The 20135-nt window shown below is 32.5% G+C and overlaps 1 protein-coding gene across 2 annotated transcripts in view; it reads left to right on the top strand.

The window, feature by feature from the left end:
- The window catches only part of LOC134529515 (uncharacterized), a 120640-nt gene that overhangs the window by 30790 nt on the left and 69715 nt on the right, over nt 1–20135 (top strand). For both annotated transcript variants that reach the window (XM_063363680.1, XM_063363681.1), the window contains exon 3: nt 5525–5708. In XM_063363680.1, coding sequence (XP_063219750.1) covers nt 5525–5708 — 184 coding nt within the window. The remainder of the gene's footprint in view (nt 1–5524; nt 5709–20135) is intronic.

Raw genomic sequence — 20135 nt, 5'->3', positions numbered from 1 at the left:
GGTTGGTTAATAATTTATGTATCTGGGAATAAAGAGTAGTGCAAATTAGTGATTATTAAAAAAAAAATCTAGTTTGAGTTAAAAGAAAAATCACAATTTTGCAGGATACTCAACCTAAATTAGTTAAAAAAAAAAAAATATTGGAATTTTTTTAAACTCTACAATTAAATATTATTTATTCAATTGCCAAATTTGAAAAGAAGAAACAATTTTTTTGCAGGTTATGCAGAAAAAATCAAAGAGTAGTGTCTGCATTAGCAAAAGAAAACTGTCTTGCTGCTTCTGTGTGCATAATGACCATAAGGAAAACACTATATCCTTAATTGTACTACTTTCTATCAAATGAGAACTTATTTAGTTATGATACCGTAAAATTTTAAAACATATGGCTGTTCCATTTGAAGTAATGCCTTAATAGTGTAGATATAACGAGCATAACAAAGTTGTGTCTCTTAAAATATTTCTCACTGTTTATGAGAAATTGAGGCATTATTTGGCAGTAGAACATTAATATTTTAAAGGTATACATGTTACTGTTTATCAAGATATGCAAATAAATTATTTCTTGACAAAATTAGCAAAAAACAGGACCTGAATGACTTAATATATTGCTTCAAACCTAGTACTTACGTGCACTACACGTCCCATGTTCACTTTTCCTATGGTGAAACAGTTTTTTATGTTGTTAAATTGTAACAGATAAACAGGTAAATGTCTTCACTTCAAAATCATACCTGTTAGTAAAGATATGTTCATTTGTAGTATAAAATAATTCAAACCTCAGTATGTATGGGGAAAATAGGCATTTGAAAACAGGTCTTTGAAAATAAGGCAGTGTACACCAATCCCTCATTTAATACGACACCGTGTGACGGGAGATAGTAGTCAGTCAGCTGGTTGGCTTGCCTGCCCGGGCGTGACCAACTCACATTGCGTAACTTTCCACGAACTTTCCAAGCCATCATTTACTGGCAGTGAAACCAATATTATTGACTGGATATTATATTTTAATTTTTCAAAAATTAAATTGTTTTTTCGCATATCACTGCTTGGTTCACATAAATCCTATCAGGCTCGTGATTATTTTTTCATTGTACCATTCATTTAACAATCTTTTCCATGTGAATCATCTATTAATTTCTTTTCCAATATCTAATGTCAAATCTATTCCCGCTAGTACAATGAACAGCATCAGACTTATATAAACGTTTGATAGCGTCCTTATTTCGTACGATTGTGGGCAAAGTTGACTTGCTTAAAACTAAAGTGCGACCAATGTAAGTGTGGCCTTCATGACATTCTGCATGCCCTAATACTTCTAGTTTTGTCTCGAATACTTGAACACGATGCATTACGCTCTCACTTGGAAGCCATTATTCCAATATGATTCCAACTGCAAGTGCTTGTGCAAGTACAGTTACCGGCAGACGAATGAGCAAATGTTGCTTATTGTTTGTACGTGCAGTTCCTTGCCACTGACTACGGGCCTGTCACGGCCCAGTCTATGGCCAGGTGACAAGGGTACGACCCGGCGGCATACGCGTGAACGTAAAAACATTTGGTCCTTTACACTTCATAGCCGCAACTGAACTTGCCTTAGCTGATGTTTGTACAATAGCCGATAGCATAGTCAGACCTGCACGCGCATATCTTCCCCCCCTCATATAGCTAACTGTATGCCATTGTACATTTGTTTACTGAGTTGAAGCGGACTTCATGGTATGGGCATCATGCCTGACTTTTTTTTTTTTGCCTGTGTCGATTTTATGCTGACTGAAATTTACAGATGTGCTATTCAAGACTGGGGCGGTAAAATTTACATCGCGCTAAATGAATTTTGGCAATTTGAAGACATGCTAACTGAGGTATTGGTGTATTATGGAAATACTTGAACATGTTCACATGTTGTGATAAAAATGTCATAAACTCCTAAATTTAGTCTAGCCTAGAACATCATTTATAGTAAACTAAGTAGCTTACATATCAGTTACAGTTTCCTCTGCGCTTATAAAAACCAGGAATGAGTAAAGATCAGTGAAGGAAAATGTCTGTTAACACAGACACTGGAGACCATTGTGTCAACTTTTTTTGAGTTTCTATAGTAGTATACTGCAGGGTTTCTACAGACAGGGAACATCTGAAAAACTCAGGAAATTTAAAAGTTTTCTTCAGAACTTAGAAAATGTTAGAAAATTGACAAAATGAAAAAAAAAAAAAATACGAAACTGGATTAGTAAATTTTTAATGTCTTAAAAGCAGTTCTTTAATCACAAATTCATGTTTAGTTGAAAACCGATCTATTATCTAAACATAAGTACAACTACTAATGAATAAACTGTGTATTGATTGAGTGATTTGAATTTCAATCAAATGTTGATAGTCATTCACCTAGCCACAATCAATAACACTATGCAACATGATTTTCTATGATTCTCTGATCTTAGGTGTTCCTAAAGTATTTTATTGTGCTGATTACAGATCTGCAATCAGTTTTTTCCTATCACGTACAGTTTTTTTGCAAATTGAAAAAAAAAAAACTTTTATTTAAACATAAATTTTACAAAGAGAATTTTCATTGTAAAATGGGAAAATTAATTTTGGTAAGAGGGAATAGTTGGCAACACTTGTTACATCCAGCTGGTTTTAGGAGGAAAACAGTAATTCATTGTTTACAAGCTGTAGTGTGAGGTTATAGTTATGAAATGAGTTCCGTAAGTGTTTAAATAACTGAAACGTGTTCAGTTATATTAGTGGTAGTTATGTAACTGCTAAGCAAAGACAAGACATCAGTAGTTTTGTGAGAAATGTCTGTTATGCTTACTTCGGCATAAAGCTTGGTGATTAAGACAAAAACTGGGCACCGTACAAGGTATGTCGTACATCTGTCGAGGGATGAGACTATGGAAAAATGGTGCAAAAAAAAAAATCAATGCCCTTTGCAATTCCAATGGTTTGGAGGGAGCTACAAAATCATATTAACGACTGTTATTTCTGTATGGTTAACTTTCAAGGTCATAACACAAAAACTGAGGAGGACATACAATATCCGAACATTCCTTCGGCCATAGAACCAGTTATACATTGTGAATCTCTTCCTATCCCAGTTCCACCTCCCGTTCTCGAAGAAGTGCTACAAGAGAGCAGTTCAGAAAATGATTGTGATAATGCTGATGATTACAAGTCCGAAGAAAATTATGCGCCAAAATTATTCACTCAAAATGAACTTAACGATTTAACTCGTGACTTAAATCTGACAAAGGATGCTGCTCAATTGCTGCGAATCTCGGTGATTTCAGTGAAGAACAAGAACGTTTTCACCAGGACATAAAGGACATGGAAAAGAGATACCAGGGAAGGTGGGATGTAAGATGATGGCAGACTACTGCTTCATGCTTAAAAGAGATGGCACTGCTGAAGGAAGACAATTGAGGAAGAGAAGTTTCAACCCACGTCAAACGGTTCTTGAAGTGAAACTAGCAAAGACAATGAATTAAATTGTCAGATACCGTTCTTGTTTTGTAATAGTCATAGAATTTTATAAAGTGAGTATAATATATTATACTTTTGTCCACTGTAATGCAAGTGCATTGTAATTTCATACTGGGTTATAAAATACACGACTTTTAAATGAAACTCAAATAAATTGTTCATTGTCCAAAAACTTAATTTACTTGAGGGGTTTTATTTTATTTACTCCTGGTCTGAACAAGTGTTTTGGGATGCTAAATAGCACATATATTGTTTGTAATACTTTTTTATAATTAAGAGTTAGCAAATTTAGATAATAATGTTCATGAATTATTAAAAGTGAAACCATTCAAAAGTAATATGTTACAAGAGAGAAAATTGGTGAAAATCAACCCTGTCCTGATAGATAACTAAATGATAGCATGTGTGTAAGCAAACTGTGCAAGATGAGATACAACATGGGCGTGGATATTGGTGTGCAACATGTAAAGTAAACATGCACATTGCCTGGTGGGGTGGGGAGGTTCTGAGCTTGCATTGTTGCACCTGTTAAAAAATTATGTAACTGCACTTTTAAGTAAATTGTGTGTTTAGAACATTTTGCTAGATTCCACATTAATCTTTATTAGAAAAATTTTATTTGAACTTTGTGAAGAGCATTGTCTACCATGAACTAAAAAATCAGTATGATTAATAGCAACAAGACTTATTTAAAAAAAAGAATTGTTCATATTCTTGTGTAAGTTTTTTGAAGTTTCATGGTTAAAATATATAAATATATATTATATATAATATATTATATATAATATATAAATATATATTATATATAATATATTATATATTATACATATAATTTTGGCTTTTAAGATTAAGCTGTGTGTAAGTGGTAGATTGTACAATCTACCACTTTGATGCGGTGCAACCCCCAAAGTCAAGATAGTTTATTTAACAATAGCTGTGAAGGCCTGTCATTTACTATAAGCTATATATTTATATATTTGTATACACAAGTTGAGTCTGAATTTGACCGACAAACTTCGGCTACAGGTTCATTATGTCAAAATGATTTGAAAACATACATATGACTTATGGCCCAAAGTTCTTTTCAAGGCTGGTATACATCTTTGAAGATGGGGCTGAATAACATTTATATCGTAAATAATACAGAAAGTATTTGTGATAGAACACTGAGCATCTGAATTATGTTTAATTCAGTGATGCTCTACAACCACTGCAAATTTTGTGGCTGTAGCAAAATTATGTCATTGAAGTAATTTTTGAGAATAATGCAATTATTTTACATGTATTTTTGTGATGTGTTAGTATCCTCATTTAGTTTAATGAAATATTTAGCTACAGTGACAAATTTTGCACTGGTTGTAGAATTTAATTGAAATAAATATAATGTAGATGCTAAGTGTTCCAACTTTAGTACTTTCTCTATTATTTATAATAAAAATGTTGTTTAGCCCCAACTTCAAAAATGTATACCAGTCTTGAGAAGCACCTAAGACCATTATTCATATTGATGTTTTCAACTTATTTTGTCATGATGAACATGCAGCCGAAGTTTGTTGGTTGAATTCAGACTAACGCTGTATATATAATGTTTAAATGACTTCTGTAGATAAGTGATTGTAACAGCATATGTAAACCCATTATTTTGCATGTTTTTATAAACACATTTGAAGTTTGTCAAAAATCAGCTGATAATCATCATTAACTGGTGCACCATTTTCAGGAGGCAAGTCCTATTGTTTTACAGGAAACCATGTTTGTGTATACACAAATACATATATGTATATTGAATTACCATCCGGCCATCTTGTTTTTATTTATCCATTAATCACTCCAGGCAAATGCTGGGATGGTTCTTAACTACCGACCATGGTCAAATATTTTCCTGCTAACATTGGTTTGTATAGTTGTCTGTAGACCTAGCTTTCAACAAGACATTAAGCACGAGGAGAATAAAAATATAAACTGTATGATTTGATAACAATGTTTATAAATTTTGATTTTGGAAAAATGTTTGTATGTTATATTCTTGCTTCAGGTTAGAAGACACTGAAAACTTAGTTAATGGGGAAATGCTTATTGGCAAGAAAATGAAAGATGAAAAATTCACTCCAATTTTTAAAGAAAGGAAAAAGCATGATAGATTCAATGGAATGCCTGAAGAAGAAGTTTCCAAACGAACTCTTCCAGATCATTTAGCGCTCAACTTGGATATTGTCATTGTAAGTTGTTTTTTAATTATCAGTTTTTATAAGTAAATATGTTATTTTTATATTCAGCTCAATTCTAAATATTTTTTATAAGGATTCAATAAAATAAAGTGATGTTTATGCTTTTAGCCAAGACACCACTAATTGGAAGAATATAATTTTTACTGTTTGTAAAGATGTAATCATGTTATAGAAACTAAAATTTGGGTTTCACGGCATACACTCAGTCATAATTTACTAAAAAAAAAAAAAAAATAATATAATGTAATTGGATTTTGGGATATGACAAAGGAAACTTTTGGTTTTTTTTTTAACTGGTAGGTTGGGAGTGCCATGAAAATCACATTGAACACATGTTAAAGGTGTGATCATTTACTAATTTAGACTTAAATCTGCTACATAGACTATTTAAAACAAAACTACAGAACATCACTGTGTCACACATCTGATAGTGTGCCGCAGATTCAATCAACACAACTGCTCTGGGTGCTCACCAAACACTTTCTTCCTATCTAATTCTCTGGTACGTGTTGGGCAGCCCCTCTGCTTACTTGCAGGCTTGGGCAAAAATCTGTGGGGTTCCCTGGGGGGCACAAAATCACTGTTGTCATTCCCATTCCTCAGTTTCGATTTTGAAAGCGCAAGTGGGCCCCTTTAGAAGAGGCTTTTTCATTCCAGGGGGTGCCTGGGCTCCCCAGGGGTGCCTGGGCTCCCCAGGATATATGCCCATGCTTGCAGACATGTGTACTCATGCTTAAACAGAAGGCTACATGCATTCTGGCCTAGCCACAAATCACTAGTACATGTGCAGCACTCACCAGTACATTACTGTAGTTCCAGACATTAGACAATGTTTACAGAACACAATAAAAAACATCTATTAAGAAGCTTTGAAAAGTTGATTTGTTTATTTATTTATTAAGTTATACAGCTGAAGAGCTAAAGTGGTAGGCACCATACATAATCAACACAAAACAAAGACAGGAAAAAAAACAATTATGACATAGCAAGAAATACTTAGACAAACAAGATGTACAACATAAAGTTAAGGAATTAAAATCTATTTAAAATATAATACTACAAATTTAATGACATTGGACAATTACTGGACAGTAAACATAAGATTACGAACAAATAGCATACAGTTTAAAAGAAAAAAAGTTAATATGTACTTAAATTAATTATAATATTACTTTTTTACTAGTTAGAAATCAATATTAATTTCTTTAATTTAATATCTAAAGATTATTCTAATCAAGTAAGGAACTAACACTGATTTAGTTTCTAATAATGAAAAAAACTATCATATTGGTTATAGTTACTCTATATAACATGTCATTCTTTTTACTAATGGTACACAATAAAGAGTGTGTAAGAATGTAGCAACTTTAACACCAATACTCTCTATTAAATAATTACAATACAATTTGTGTTTGAAGCAGTTGATTTCAAAATTTGCAACTAACTAAAATATTATTATTTATTAATATTATTAATAAAGAGCCTAGAAAGGAGTTTAAATCTGTATTTTGATTTGTAATTTTTAGGCTTATAATATTTATTTATTTAGTTTGTACTTTATCTATTTCATCACTGTTAGATTTATTTAGTTTGTTTCAGATAATGGAATTGTGTTCTCACCAAGGAAGTATAGACACACATAATTGAACCAATATTAGAGGCACAATAAGTAATTTAATATATTTAATGAGGGCAAGTGTTATATTAGCATTAATTATAATCTTTTCATTGTGATAATTAAAAGGTAATTTAGAATCAAGTGTGAGACCTAAATCTTGGACCATTTTGCTCTTGACAAGTTTTTGATTTCCTAATTATAATCAAATTTAATATAGTGAAATTTTACATTTGAAGATTATTACAGTAGTTTTCCCATGGTTGAGATTTAACTAAATTTAATTTGCATCATTCACGATTTAGCAGTTGCATGCAAATCATTTTGGAATATAACACAGTGATGGAAAGAAGTTATTTTTCTATATATTTTTAAGTCATCTGCAAACAGTAGACCATGAAAATGGTTTAATACTTAGACAATATCATCAATAAAAATATTAAATTGTTAAGGCAATAAAGTACCTTGTAGAACATCAGAACTAGCTACCTGTATATCAGAATCTATATTGTTGATTGAAATTTAAAAACTTATTTCCTTAAGGTAACTATAGAACCATATTAAGTATTTACTTATTCGTCCTAGATTTGGTAGTTTTTCAAGTAATTTATTATGATTGTGTCGAAAGCTTTTGAAAGATAAAAATAACAAGCATCAACCTGGCCTCATGTTATTACTTCAGTATAAATAGGTTTAAGAAAAGATAGAAGGTTTGTTTTTGTTGTTTTCTAGTTCTGAAACCGTGTTGATTATCTAAAGCTTATATTTTAAGTTGAAGCTAAGATTCCTAAATATAATTTTATCAAAAACTTGGGCAAATCTATTCAGAAGTGATATAGGTTTATAGTTGGATACATCAAATTTGTTACATCTTTTATGTAGCGGTATAATTTTAGCAGTCTTCTATTTGTTGTGATATACACCACTTTGGATACATGAATTAAAAATATACTGCAAGTAAGGCGCAATAAGGTTCGAACATCCTTTTACAGTAAAGTTTGAAATAGCATTTGGACCAGTAGACATGATGATTATAAGGATTTGATACCCCAAAGTACATTATCCTTGTTGATATTAAACAAGGGAATAGAAAAATTCCATATGTTAGAGTTGACAAATTGGTGATATTGTTAGAAGGAATATATACACTAGAAAAGTAGTTTGCAAAGCAGTAGAAATACATAATGGATCATTAGTGACTATTCCATTTATGGTCAGAGATAACGGTTTATATCCATTTCTCATAATTTTCACATAATGTCAGAATGTTTTTGGATGTTTAATATTATTGTTAATTCTTTGGAGCCAAAATTTTTGTTACAAGTAATGAGAGATTTTACCTCTTAAGGTTTTTGAGAGAGCTCAGCATAGTAAGTTCAAATTATGTTTATATAATTTATGGTAGTGTTTTTTTTAAATTTAACATATTAATGAGTTGCTTAGAGTACCAATGTGAAAAGTTAGTTGAGGTTTTCTTGGATATGGGCATGTAACAATTTATATAGTATTCATTAGATCAGTTTAGTAATCAACCATTAAGTTGACATATTTCAGTTTATAGAAAGCCGACCAGCCATGCTTATTGATAGTATTGAAAAGGCCAAGATAGTCACCCTTTTTATAGTTTTTATATGAAGAGTAAATTAAAGTTTTATTGCTTATGATATCAAGTTTGATGATAGTAACTAAAGATGGATGTAGTTCATCTTATTAAACTAGTGGATCCATGACTCTTTAACAGAACAATACTTCAGATTAGTAAAACAGAGGTCTAACAGATTTTTTGTAGATTGTATAGAGTTGTATTGTGAGAGACACTAGAAATGAAATTAATTAAGGCCTGAGCTTTGGTTTTAGTAGTGGTTTGAGAAATAGTCAAAGTATGCAATATTACACAGCCAACCCCTGGAATATTAAAATAACCCATTATAGGAATATCATCTCAATAATTTGCAAATTTATCGATAAGATTCTCAAAGTAGAAAGCATAAATTAAAGGTGAGGTCTGAAGAGGAATATAAATGTTTCCAAGAGTTAAAAATTTTGATTGTGCCATTTTTTTGAAAATCCAGAGTACTTCAATACCTTGATAATCAAAACTGTTTTGCAGTAACACAGTTATAATTTTTTGTTTGTTAACTGCAATCAGTACTCCTCCACCTCTGACCATAAGTGTCAGTGTTGGATTTCTGTCTGTTGTAAAAATATGGTTATTTCCATTTAAATAGTGTGAATTAATACTGCACCGATTAAACCCTGTTTCTGTAAGGCAAATAATGTCATAATCTGTATGTACAAATTAAAATTCAGTTGATTTAGTTCTTTAACTCCTGCCACTTTGATAAAAAAAAATGTCACACACATAAGCTAGCAAGTAAAATAGGTGTTTCTCTGACACCCTTTAGTAAGATATCTAGGTGATAAGGACCACAGTATTAGAATGAAGAGCACTGACATTCTGATTAGAGAGATGATACATAGACAGTATCTCATTGAACAGAAACTCATGCCAAGCAACAGCGTCAGTCTGTTCCTCCAGGCACTGATGTGGGACTAGACAGTAAAAGATCCTCATTTACTTTTGAAGTAGCAGATGTCTGCAGCTTTGTGAGTTTTGTGCTATCTTTAGGATTAGAAGTTTGATTTCTGGCTTGATTGTAACCAAATATTTGTTCATTGTAGAATCTACCATGAAACTCAGTAATTAGACAGCCAAAGGGCCAAAAACACAGTATTATTTAGCCTATAATAGTCATTCTCGTAGACTTCCACATAAAATTAGGGGTGTCATATTTAGTCCTCAGATTAATCACTCAAAGATAAGATATGTCAAGTTCACTTTTAACGTAAGATTAAGACGATATGTTAGAAGACAAAAATTTTTTCATGTATTATTGAAACTATTCTCTGGTTGATTGTTTGTATCTTTGGTTCTTGAGATAACATTTTACTTATAGCAAAAGTTTTCACTAACTTCAAAATGCTCAATTTTATGATGTTATACAGGATTTCTGGATATAGGGAAAATCTTGAAGACAGGGAAAACTCATGGAATTGGAAAAGGTGTCTTCAAAATCTGGAAAACACGGGGTAATTGACAATATTTAAGAACAAAACAGTATAAGTAATTTTTTTTATTATGTATAAAAATATATGAAAACAACGTATTTTAATCAGAAATTTTTGTGCTGTTGAAAGTCTGATTTTAACAAAATTAATTAAACATAAAGGTGTATTTATTTGAAGCACAATCAAATATATATAATTCTTCGCATGATCACAGTAAATAATGAATTGTTTCAAAGTTTGAACATACATGTTTGTTTATTTTTCTTTCTGATTGACATGATGGTTCGTTATTTTGATAGAAATAGTAACAGTGCAAACTGTATATTATGTAGGAAAACATATTATAGTCAATTTTGCATGTTATGTATTTTTATTGGAAATTTTGAAATGTGTTTTTATAGTAATTTGTATTGTAGTGTATCTGTCAGGTATAATGATGAGACAGGAAAAAACGTTAGATGAGGCAAGGCAAAAAAAGAAAACTTAGGGAAATTGGTTTAAGTAAGAGAGTGGAAACCCTGTTATATTTTCAATGTGTATTAACTTAGCAAAATAATTTACTTTTAGCGGACAAACAGGCACAAAACCACTAGAATTACTACATGTAAATATTGTCTGTATTTACTTTAACTTATTACTAACTCTAGAATGACCATATACCATTGTTTCCTAAATGTTTTTGATTGTGCCCCTGAATAAAACATTTTACCGTATCAGGTACTGGAAGTAGGCCCTCCCCATGGTTTCATAATATCCAGTTGTTATATTCTTGTCTCCCAAGACCCAGGTTGTGGACCTGAAGACTGGGTTTGGGAACCACTGACACAAACCTTAAACAACACAATCACACACAAAAGCTTCATTTCAGTCTTTGAGTAGGTGGGTTGTAGAGACAGAGACAGGAATGCTCTGGTGGTGAGCTTCTATTCAGAGTTTTCTTCCTAGGGTTGGCTTGTGCTGTATTGTGTGCTGGACCGCATAGTTGCTTCCTTCTTTCTTGATCTGCCAACCAGTCTGTCTGCTTCATTACTGAGGTCAGAAACTAGAGGCACCATATTGTACAGTCAGTCTGGAAATATGTTTTTACTTTCAATGTTGTGGGTAGCTTAAAAAGTTTAGCAGGGCTACTTACTACCTTTGCAGTCAATATTCTTGACCTAACCTTTTTTTTAGCATGAGATTGTTTTATTGATATACTCCCCCAATTTGTATGTATGCTCTGCTGACTGCCTTCTACCCCAATTTGTATGTATTCTCTGCTGACAGCCTTCTTGTCATGTTCAGCTCTGGTTGAAGGAAAGCATTGTGATTTTGTTGTAACACCTGTTTCCATGCTTTCTGTAGCTTTTCTTACCAGTTAAGTTGATTTCTGGTGAGTCTTAAAATCTGGAAAGGTGGTAGATTACACGAAGCATGTGAATCTTACAACCGTTCCTGAAATTCCAATAAGAAAAAGGCACCAAATACTTACTGTTCAGCTTCATATTTAATGTTTTCATTCATAGCCTGAAAGTGTTATGAATTTTGGGAATCCTGTCAGCCAATTCCTTCAACTTTTCCTGTTAAGTCATACAAATGTTTTTTAATTGCTCTTAGTAGAAGTGGCTTGTGTGCATGGGCTTCAAATGCTTAATAATAAGTTTCCTTACATGTTGTATCTGACAAAATGAATCTTAAAGCTTCTCCCAAGTTTAAAGAGGTCACACTTTAAATAAAAAGCCTGTTCGGCTACAAGACTGCCATTGTGGCAACAATGATACGTTCACCAAATTTTGTAAATGACAGTTTTTTTTTTGTGAAAAAAAAAATAAACCTATTAGTATTAGTTATTTTACTGTTGGCACCCTCCATCCCCTATTGTGAGAGAGAAATACCTGTGGCAATGACAGCACTAATTTATTGTTGCCACCCTGCTGTCTTTCTGCTACATATAATGGTAGATATTAATTTCCTATCACTTCGATACAGTAGTGAATAAGACCTGTGCATGAGATATATATGATTATTTTCGAGGGTTCAAATCTTTTTGTTAATTTTCTTTTTTTTTAATTTGGGCTATCATAACATTGTTTATTTGTAATTCTTAACATGTTTATATATATATTTTTTAAATTTATATTGTAACGGTTCTTTACATACAAAAATAAAAAGATTTAAAGCGCCGATTTTAGTTTTGTTTTTATTTTTTCAAAGTAGAATGCTGCACTGACAAATTCAATCACTTTCACAGTTTTACTCACTCGTTCAACACGTACATCTGCCTGTCGAAAAATGCTCGCAGCTTGTGCGATGAGAATTAACGAAAAATAACGTCCTTCAGTAATATTCTACTGTAAGTACACAAAGTCAGTGCAGCCTCAAACGTGGCCTCACCCAGCGAGAATGAACTTCGCCACGAGCCAAACGCCGACGTCGGTAGCCGCAATTTCTAATTTAATATATCCAAAAAGTTTCAAAACAAATGATTATTAAACGGCATGGCTCTAGCTACCGACGTTAAATTCTCTCTTCACAATTTCTACATAATTTGGCGAGAAGCCACTGAACGCGCCATACTGGTGCAGCGGTCGACAGACAACTGGTGAAATCCTGCCACCGTCTCCTCCATGCAGGGAGGAGAAGTTACATGACCTCACCGACCAATCACACGCACGTTTCATTCACACTTACAGATACAAGCCAATAGGAAAACAGAACACACATTGAAAACAGTTTTCTATCCATAGAGCTAGGGACTTTACATTCTCCTTCTCTCTCCCACACCGTGAGACAGCAGTTATCACACAGTTCCCACGCAGTGGGGGAATCACAGCTTTTGTCTCTCTCTTACTGGGGAATCACTGTTTCTTTCTCACTCGTACTTACAGGCCTCTTATGCCTCTTCTTTCTACACATCACCCCAGACACGGTCCCTTGTCCTATAACTATTATGCAACACGTTAATGAAAATTAAGAACAGCAATCATAATATAAATTTCTTTACAAAATAAACTTATTTAGAAAAAACTTGAAAAAGTAGGCCAAAATATGCAAAAGTCTAGTACAGCGACTTATTTGTAAATAATTACATAAAAAATACTAATGATTTAAAATGTCTGTTAAAATACCAGGGACATTCTTAAAACACACAGAACGTGCAAATAACATATATTAATATCCATAACGTCTGATTCTACGGTTTCATAACATATACACCACTCAAAAAACATTGACTTATTAATATTTACATATACAAAGAAGTTTAAAAGAAAAACATTTATTTGAGAGGGCAGGGTCTTGCAACGTTACAATATATATTTATTCAGTTTTGCTGAATGCAAGCAAATTGTATTGGGATGTTAAGTCGAAAATAAAAAAAGATTAAAATTTTAACCTTGTAATACTATTTTTATAGTATGGTCCATACTGGTAATGGTTTATATTATAAAGGAATTATTGTTTTACTCCATGATGAACAAGGTTTTTTGAACATGATCCTTAGACGGTTTGTGACTCGAAAAAGATTTGCAGAAAATTGTTAGTGCTTGTTTTTGACATAATTATTTTTATTTGGGTGCTGGAACTTTGGAGCAGTCTATTGCCGGGAGAGGGGTATCTAGGTTATGAGATGCATTTGCAGTATGTATAATAAACTTTAATAGTAGTTTAATGCATACCAGTCCTAACTAGTTCACAGCTGCTAAGTACACTTATGTCATGTAGTGCAATCATTACCCATTTAGCCCTTTGTTTTTATACTGCCAATTTATTTAACTTGACAGCATGGTCTGTAGTCGTATGTTTTTATTGCAAAAATTTCCGTTCGTCTTTTGGTTGTTTCAGATAATTTTGAATGTATATTCGGTAAATGACTAGGCCGGTTAATTTCATAGAGCTTGTCTCCGCGAAATCGCTAGCTGCTGACTGGGTGCGTCATCAGGAACACTGCACTGTGACCCTGCGCTCTGCCTCACACAATTAACTTATATAGAATGCATAGGCTGATTTAGAGGGGGGCATGGGGGCATGTGCCCCCCCCCCCCCCCCATAAAAGGGTAAAATATACACTGGATAATACGACTTCTGAAGTAAGAAACAGGTAATAAACTAGGTCCCTACTACCTGGATCTGCCCCTGATTGTTTCATGCCATCTCCCTCTCTATCTTGACGATCAAGGCATGACGCAAGTGTTAGTAACTGGCGCTGTAGTACCAATCTGACAAATGAAAAATAACATTACACCAGTATTACATCAGTAGAATGACATCACTTATTTTCAGGGTCCCGCAGACAGGGAAAATCTGGAAAACAGGGAAAACTCAGTAATTGAAAAAAAGTATCTTTAAAATGTGGAAAACTCAGGGAAATGATCAAAATGTCAGTTACCAAACTGGAATAGTAATTTGTATAATATGCACCTCCAATCGCTCAAATTCAAACATTTTAATCAATACTATTTTATACCACGGATTAGCAGTGTTGGTTGCATAGTATTGAAGGAAATGATTGTGCAAACTGTGTATTGTGCAGGAAAACATTTTATGGTCATTTTAGATGTGGACATAGTTTTTAATATTGCAAATAAAAATTTGGGAGTAAGTCATTTTAGAGCATCTATCTTAGGAAAATAAGGCATCATATTTTGGAAGTACTAATTTTCTTTAAATTGTTTAGATACAATTTTTTATTAAAATCTGGTAAGCCCTTAAACTCTATCATAGAACACCCAGGAGTACATTAAGTATTTAAGACCATAGCTAGTTTTCTCAGTTATAGCAATGCATAAACAGACATCAGTGAAGGATAGTCTATTGCATCACCATAAAAATATTTATTACAAATTTTGATGGTGGATACAGATATTTTAACTTGTTACATGGTAATAATTGAATAAAAGCAAATGTATCAGTGAGCTGTGGGTGATGAGGTACCAAGCTGATAGATGTGTGCAACAGTTGAAATACATGTAAACTGTTATGCCAGGTATTCAAACTTTAATGGGTGTGCCTCTAAAAAATTTATGTAACTGTGGTTTTAACTAAGTACTATGTACTTAACCCTAACTTTTTGGGAATTATTTTATTTACAAATTTTTAGGGTATGATAGTTCACCATTGCTGCATTAATTATATTCGTTGTAGTACTGGCGGTTTTTGTTTGAATTTAGGTACTGTTGTTTTAGTCTACTGTGTTTGGGTCAGTTCATTGTTTTTAGAATGTTTTATTGATAATAGGAATCAGCAGTAATAAATTATAGTAAAAACTAATTAATAAAAAATGTCTGAATATTGTTAAATGTTGACTGATGTATTCATAGTTAATATTTCAATGCATAAATCGGTTTTTAGACCAACCCAGGAGCATGAAGATATAACTTTTCAGAATTTTTAATTATTTTTTTTGTTTGACACTGGAAATTTTTTTCTAATCTGTTTGTTAATAAATATTTTGTAATGCAGTTACTGCTAATTAATCTGGCATGCTATGGTTTGGCACATTCTATAATCCAGCAGCAATTGAGTTGCTCATGTTCAGATATTTTTTGGTGGATTCCAGTTATCTGTCGGGTTACATATCTCATTTGCACAATGCTACAACTTTGTACCTGCAGTGTAAGCCGTAGAGTAGCCTATTACAGCTTGTTTTAAATATCATTGTACTGTATATTAATTTTTCATTGATTTTCCCGTTAGGGAGTCTACAGGTCATGAATGTTCTGAAAGTCATTAAAAAGTAACAGAATTGAAGGACTTGTCACCCAAGTCACGAATAAGCTCAGAGTAAACAGTTACGGTGCTGGAAGTCACAAAAATTTAATTTCCTACTGTGGATTTAATAATTCTCATTTGGTTTTTTGACCCTCATTTCAGTTTATAGTGGCACATTTAATATAAAAGTTTAAGACTGTCCACTTAAATCACGAGGAAATTATTACTGAAGACATTTTAGGTTTCTAAGATAAAAATCAGCTCATTCCTGGGAATAATGATCTATTTGGTATTATGTTTAATGTAATATGTATAATTAATTTTTTATAAAAGTTGTAAGAAATGTCCTTAATAGGTTCGGAAAAGTTCTAAAATCGGTGTACTTGGTACTTGTTGATACCCTGCCCGTTAAAATTATATTGATGTTCGATAATCCTACAAAATCGCTAATCCGCCATGACTGTTGTCTTGAGTGTGCCAGATTGAAAAAGCTTTTACTGTACTTTTTAACAACTATTTAGAATATACTAGAAAGGATGTTGTAGAATGAATTTATGTTCAGTAGAAGTAACATACATTGCCTTATGTGATTGCTTTAATTATTGTCATTGTCCTGAGAACAATGCATTTTTGAAGAGAGAGTTTTACGCCTAGATTTTGGACCAGGGTTCATTACGAGAATGTTCACTCTTTTAGTTTTAACCAGGTTAATAGCCGGGAAGCAGGAGTCAGAAACCATTTTTGACTCGTAGCCTTCTGCAGTGAAAGACCTCGCTGATCATCATGGCAAACACATGCAGCAACATCCTTTGAAGCTGGGTCAGAACAGTAGCCAAAGACAAGTTATTGAGATTTTCATAGTTTCTTTTCACTGTGATGTAGGCTGGATATACTGTTTTAAATGTTATGTTTACGCTGTCCATCAGCTGATTGATTTGTTCAAGTTACCTGCTAAATTTAGAGTTTATGAAACTATTTAATAATGAAATAATGTGGGTAGTTCCTTTTCTCTTATAGGTTTAAAAATAAAATAATTACTTTGCATCTTCTAAAAAGTCATTGCTAACTTCTAAAAAGAGATTGCAAATTTGCATGCACAAAATTGACATTCAGGCATTTGTTGCATTTGGCAACTAGTACTTGAATCCAGCATGTATTCAGTGTAATCAGGGTAATTTTTTAAATTTTACGGAAGTAGACAAATTTGGCCATATATTCTAAGAGGAGTAATATCAACCACGAGACATATATTTTACATAACATGATCGGGAACCTTGAAGACAATGATGGAAGAACACTTGCTGAGGGACTCTTCAACCATCGATCATCAAGCGACATCCTTGGCTGGACCCACAGCTAAATACAGCAAGTCACAATTTTTTTTTATGCTTTCTTCAACTTTTTAATAATGATGATGTATTTCCTGTTCCCTTTGTTATTGCTATCTCAAATTTAATGTCTAACTTATTTTGTATGTTCTTCCGATATGATGTATATATGCTTGTGTACAGCACAACTAGTCTTAATTTGAAGGAATTTTTTTAAAATTTTGTTAGTGGCAAGGAGTTCCTTTAATTTGATAGTAATACTTAAGACAAAAAGGAAGCCAGAGTATATTCTTATGGTACTGTTATCAAATCAGATAGGCCTAGATATTGTTAAAAATGAATAATAATTTAACTTTATTTTCCAAGTGTTGCGTCATATTGCTAACGATGTAGCTATATTTCATCAATCTGTGAAACAAGTTTTCTTTATATTGAAGGAAATAAAAAAAAATGGAGTGATGGTCAAGTTTTAGTAAGTAATACATTGTCTAAATATACTAAGAAGATAGAATAGTCCTCATGAAGAGACAAGCATTAAAAGGTGGAAAATGGTGGCACAATTGTTTAAGTTTATGAGTGTTGAATTCTAACAACAGAAGTCAACAAAAAGAATAAGATAATCTCTTTGAAATCAAAAATAAACAAAATAATTTGAATGTAAAGTTAAAAAAATCAAATAGTTCTTAATGACATTTGAATTTACATCAATGAGCATGGCATGAGCATTTATATGAGAGATGAATTCAAAAGAGGCAAAGTAGTTTTGAAACTTCTTTTGAAAGGGTCATGGGGGAACGTACATAAATAATTTCATATTGAGAGGGTCTAAAAATAAATTTGCAGGTTAGGTAAAGAATGTGTACTGGAATGGTGAAGGAAATGGTAATCACACAGTTCTTCAAGGTATTATTGGCATTAGGAGGAGCAACTATTTTCTTACCTTGGACAAGTGGAATTATTTACAAAAAAAAGGACAAATATTTTTTAGACTTAGTAATAAATTATACAAATTAATATATTTTTTTGGAGTTAACTGTTATGATCTCCATTGTCAATAGACTAATACAGTCAATGAAGCAGCCCAATTGATAAATAAGTGTTAGAATGAAAAACATTCCTTTAGATTAAATGATCAGTTAGGACTAGTCATGCTTTTACATTTTATAAATTACATTGTAAGTAAACAGAATATTGCAATTTTTAATTGAAAGTAAGGGAAAAAATTATTTATTACAGCACAAAACCTATCATAATTGATAGATAAGCTTATACAGAGTTCGTATAAACTTTACGACGTTCCCAACCTTTATGTATCATGGTAAAAATGCCAAATAGCATGTTTCATCGTTAAATCATGGAAATGTTAAGTTGTATAGAAATATGTACTTTAAATATTATTGATGTGATTTGTAACAATTATAGACCTGGAAAAATTTTCAGTAGCATGTCATGAAATTTCTTGGGTTAGGGAGAACAAATCTTGTGTAAGCAAAAAGTTTTATATGGGAGTAAAGTTTATCAAAAAGTTAAAAAAGATTTACTTTGTCATATAATCGTCATGATGGACTATTATACTAAATAAAATATGTACATAGAAAAATCATTTGAGTTATTTTTAATGATATGAAGAAATAGTTAATGATTATTGGAGCTCGAATTTGTTTTGCAGTTTGGTAAAACAAAGGTGAATGTGTGTGTGTGCATATGTGTGTGTGTGTTTTACAGCCAATATTTTGATACAGAAATCAAAATTTTTGTTAATTCACCAAACTGAAAAGAAAAAGAAACCCTAGTTCTAGCGCGCTAAAGTCTCCATTCTTTGGAATGGTGATATTTACTGTGTTTTGTTTTTTACTTAATACTTCATTTATTTGTAAGATTCATTGTGCAATCATTTTCATTTGCATGCAAGTAGGTCATGAGAAAAATGCATCCAAAAGAGTACTATTTTGAACAGGAAGCAGTATAACCCAATTGTTTTAGTTCTCATTCAGCGAGTGTGTTCCATTTGCTTGTTGGTATGTAGTGATAATTGGAGTAGCTAGTTTGCCCTGTGAATTTCTGTTTGGTCATTTGTTTCAGTATTGGCCTCATGAGTAATATTTTAGACCATTTTTCAAAGTTAAGAATAGTTCCTTTCCATAAGCTTTGCCAAGTGATAAAAAACTATGTAACATAGATGATTGTTATAAAAAATGTGAGTCTTTCAGAACTAGCCATTGATGTGGAACATCTCACCTCGATAACGAGCAAATTCATGTTGTTACACTCCAAAGACCGCCGGACTAGCTCAGATGTTTTACGTTTTGGTCTTCGAAGGTTAACTCACAAGGTACACTTGCATATTCGGATGCTGAAAAAGTGAGGTTATGTTTCACTCAGGAAAATAGTTACGGGCGATTGTTGAATTTCAATTATGTCTCTCGTACACAAAATGTTTTTCACTGATTATTTATTTATACCTTACTAATTCACGAGACATTTGCCACCATCTTGCGACGACATTTACAAGTTGAAACAGTATTTTCCTTACAACGAATCAGCTTCATTAATTTGGATCACACACTGACTGGCCGAAAATTGAATTAATAAAACAGTTCGAAATTAAGTCCCGCAGTTGCACTCAACTTTCGGTACAATGCCGAAGGACAATGTCCTCGGAAATAGTGACAAACTTTGGTAAGTCCTGTTTTGGGCGATTACCGACGACTGTAGTCA

The sequence above is a fragment of the Bacillus rossius genome, chromosome 2, assembly GCF_032445375.1.
Source record: "Bacillus rossius redtenbacheri isolate Brsri chromosome 2, Brsri_v3, whole genome shotgun sequence".
NCBI lineage: Eukaryota > Metazoa > Arthropoda > Insecta > Phasmatodea > Bacillidae > Bacillus > Bacillus rossius.
The sequence above is the reverse complement of the archived record's forward strand: the minus strand, read 5'-3'. Positions and strand labels throughout refer to the sequence as shown.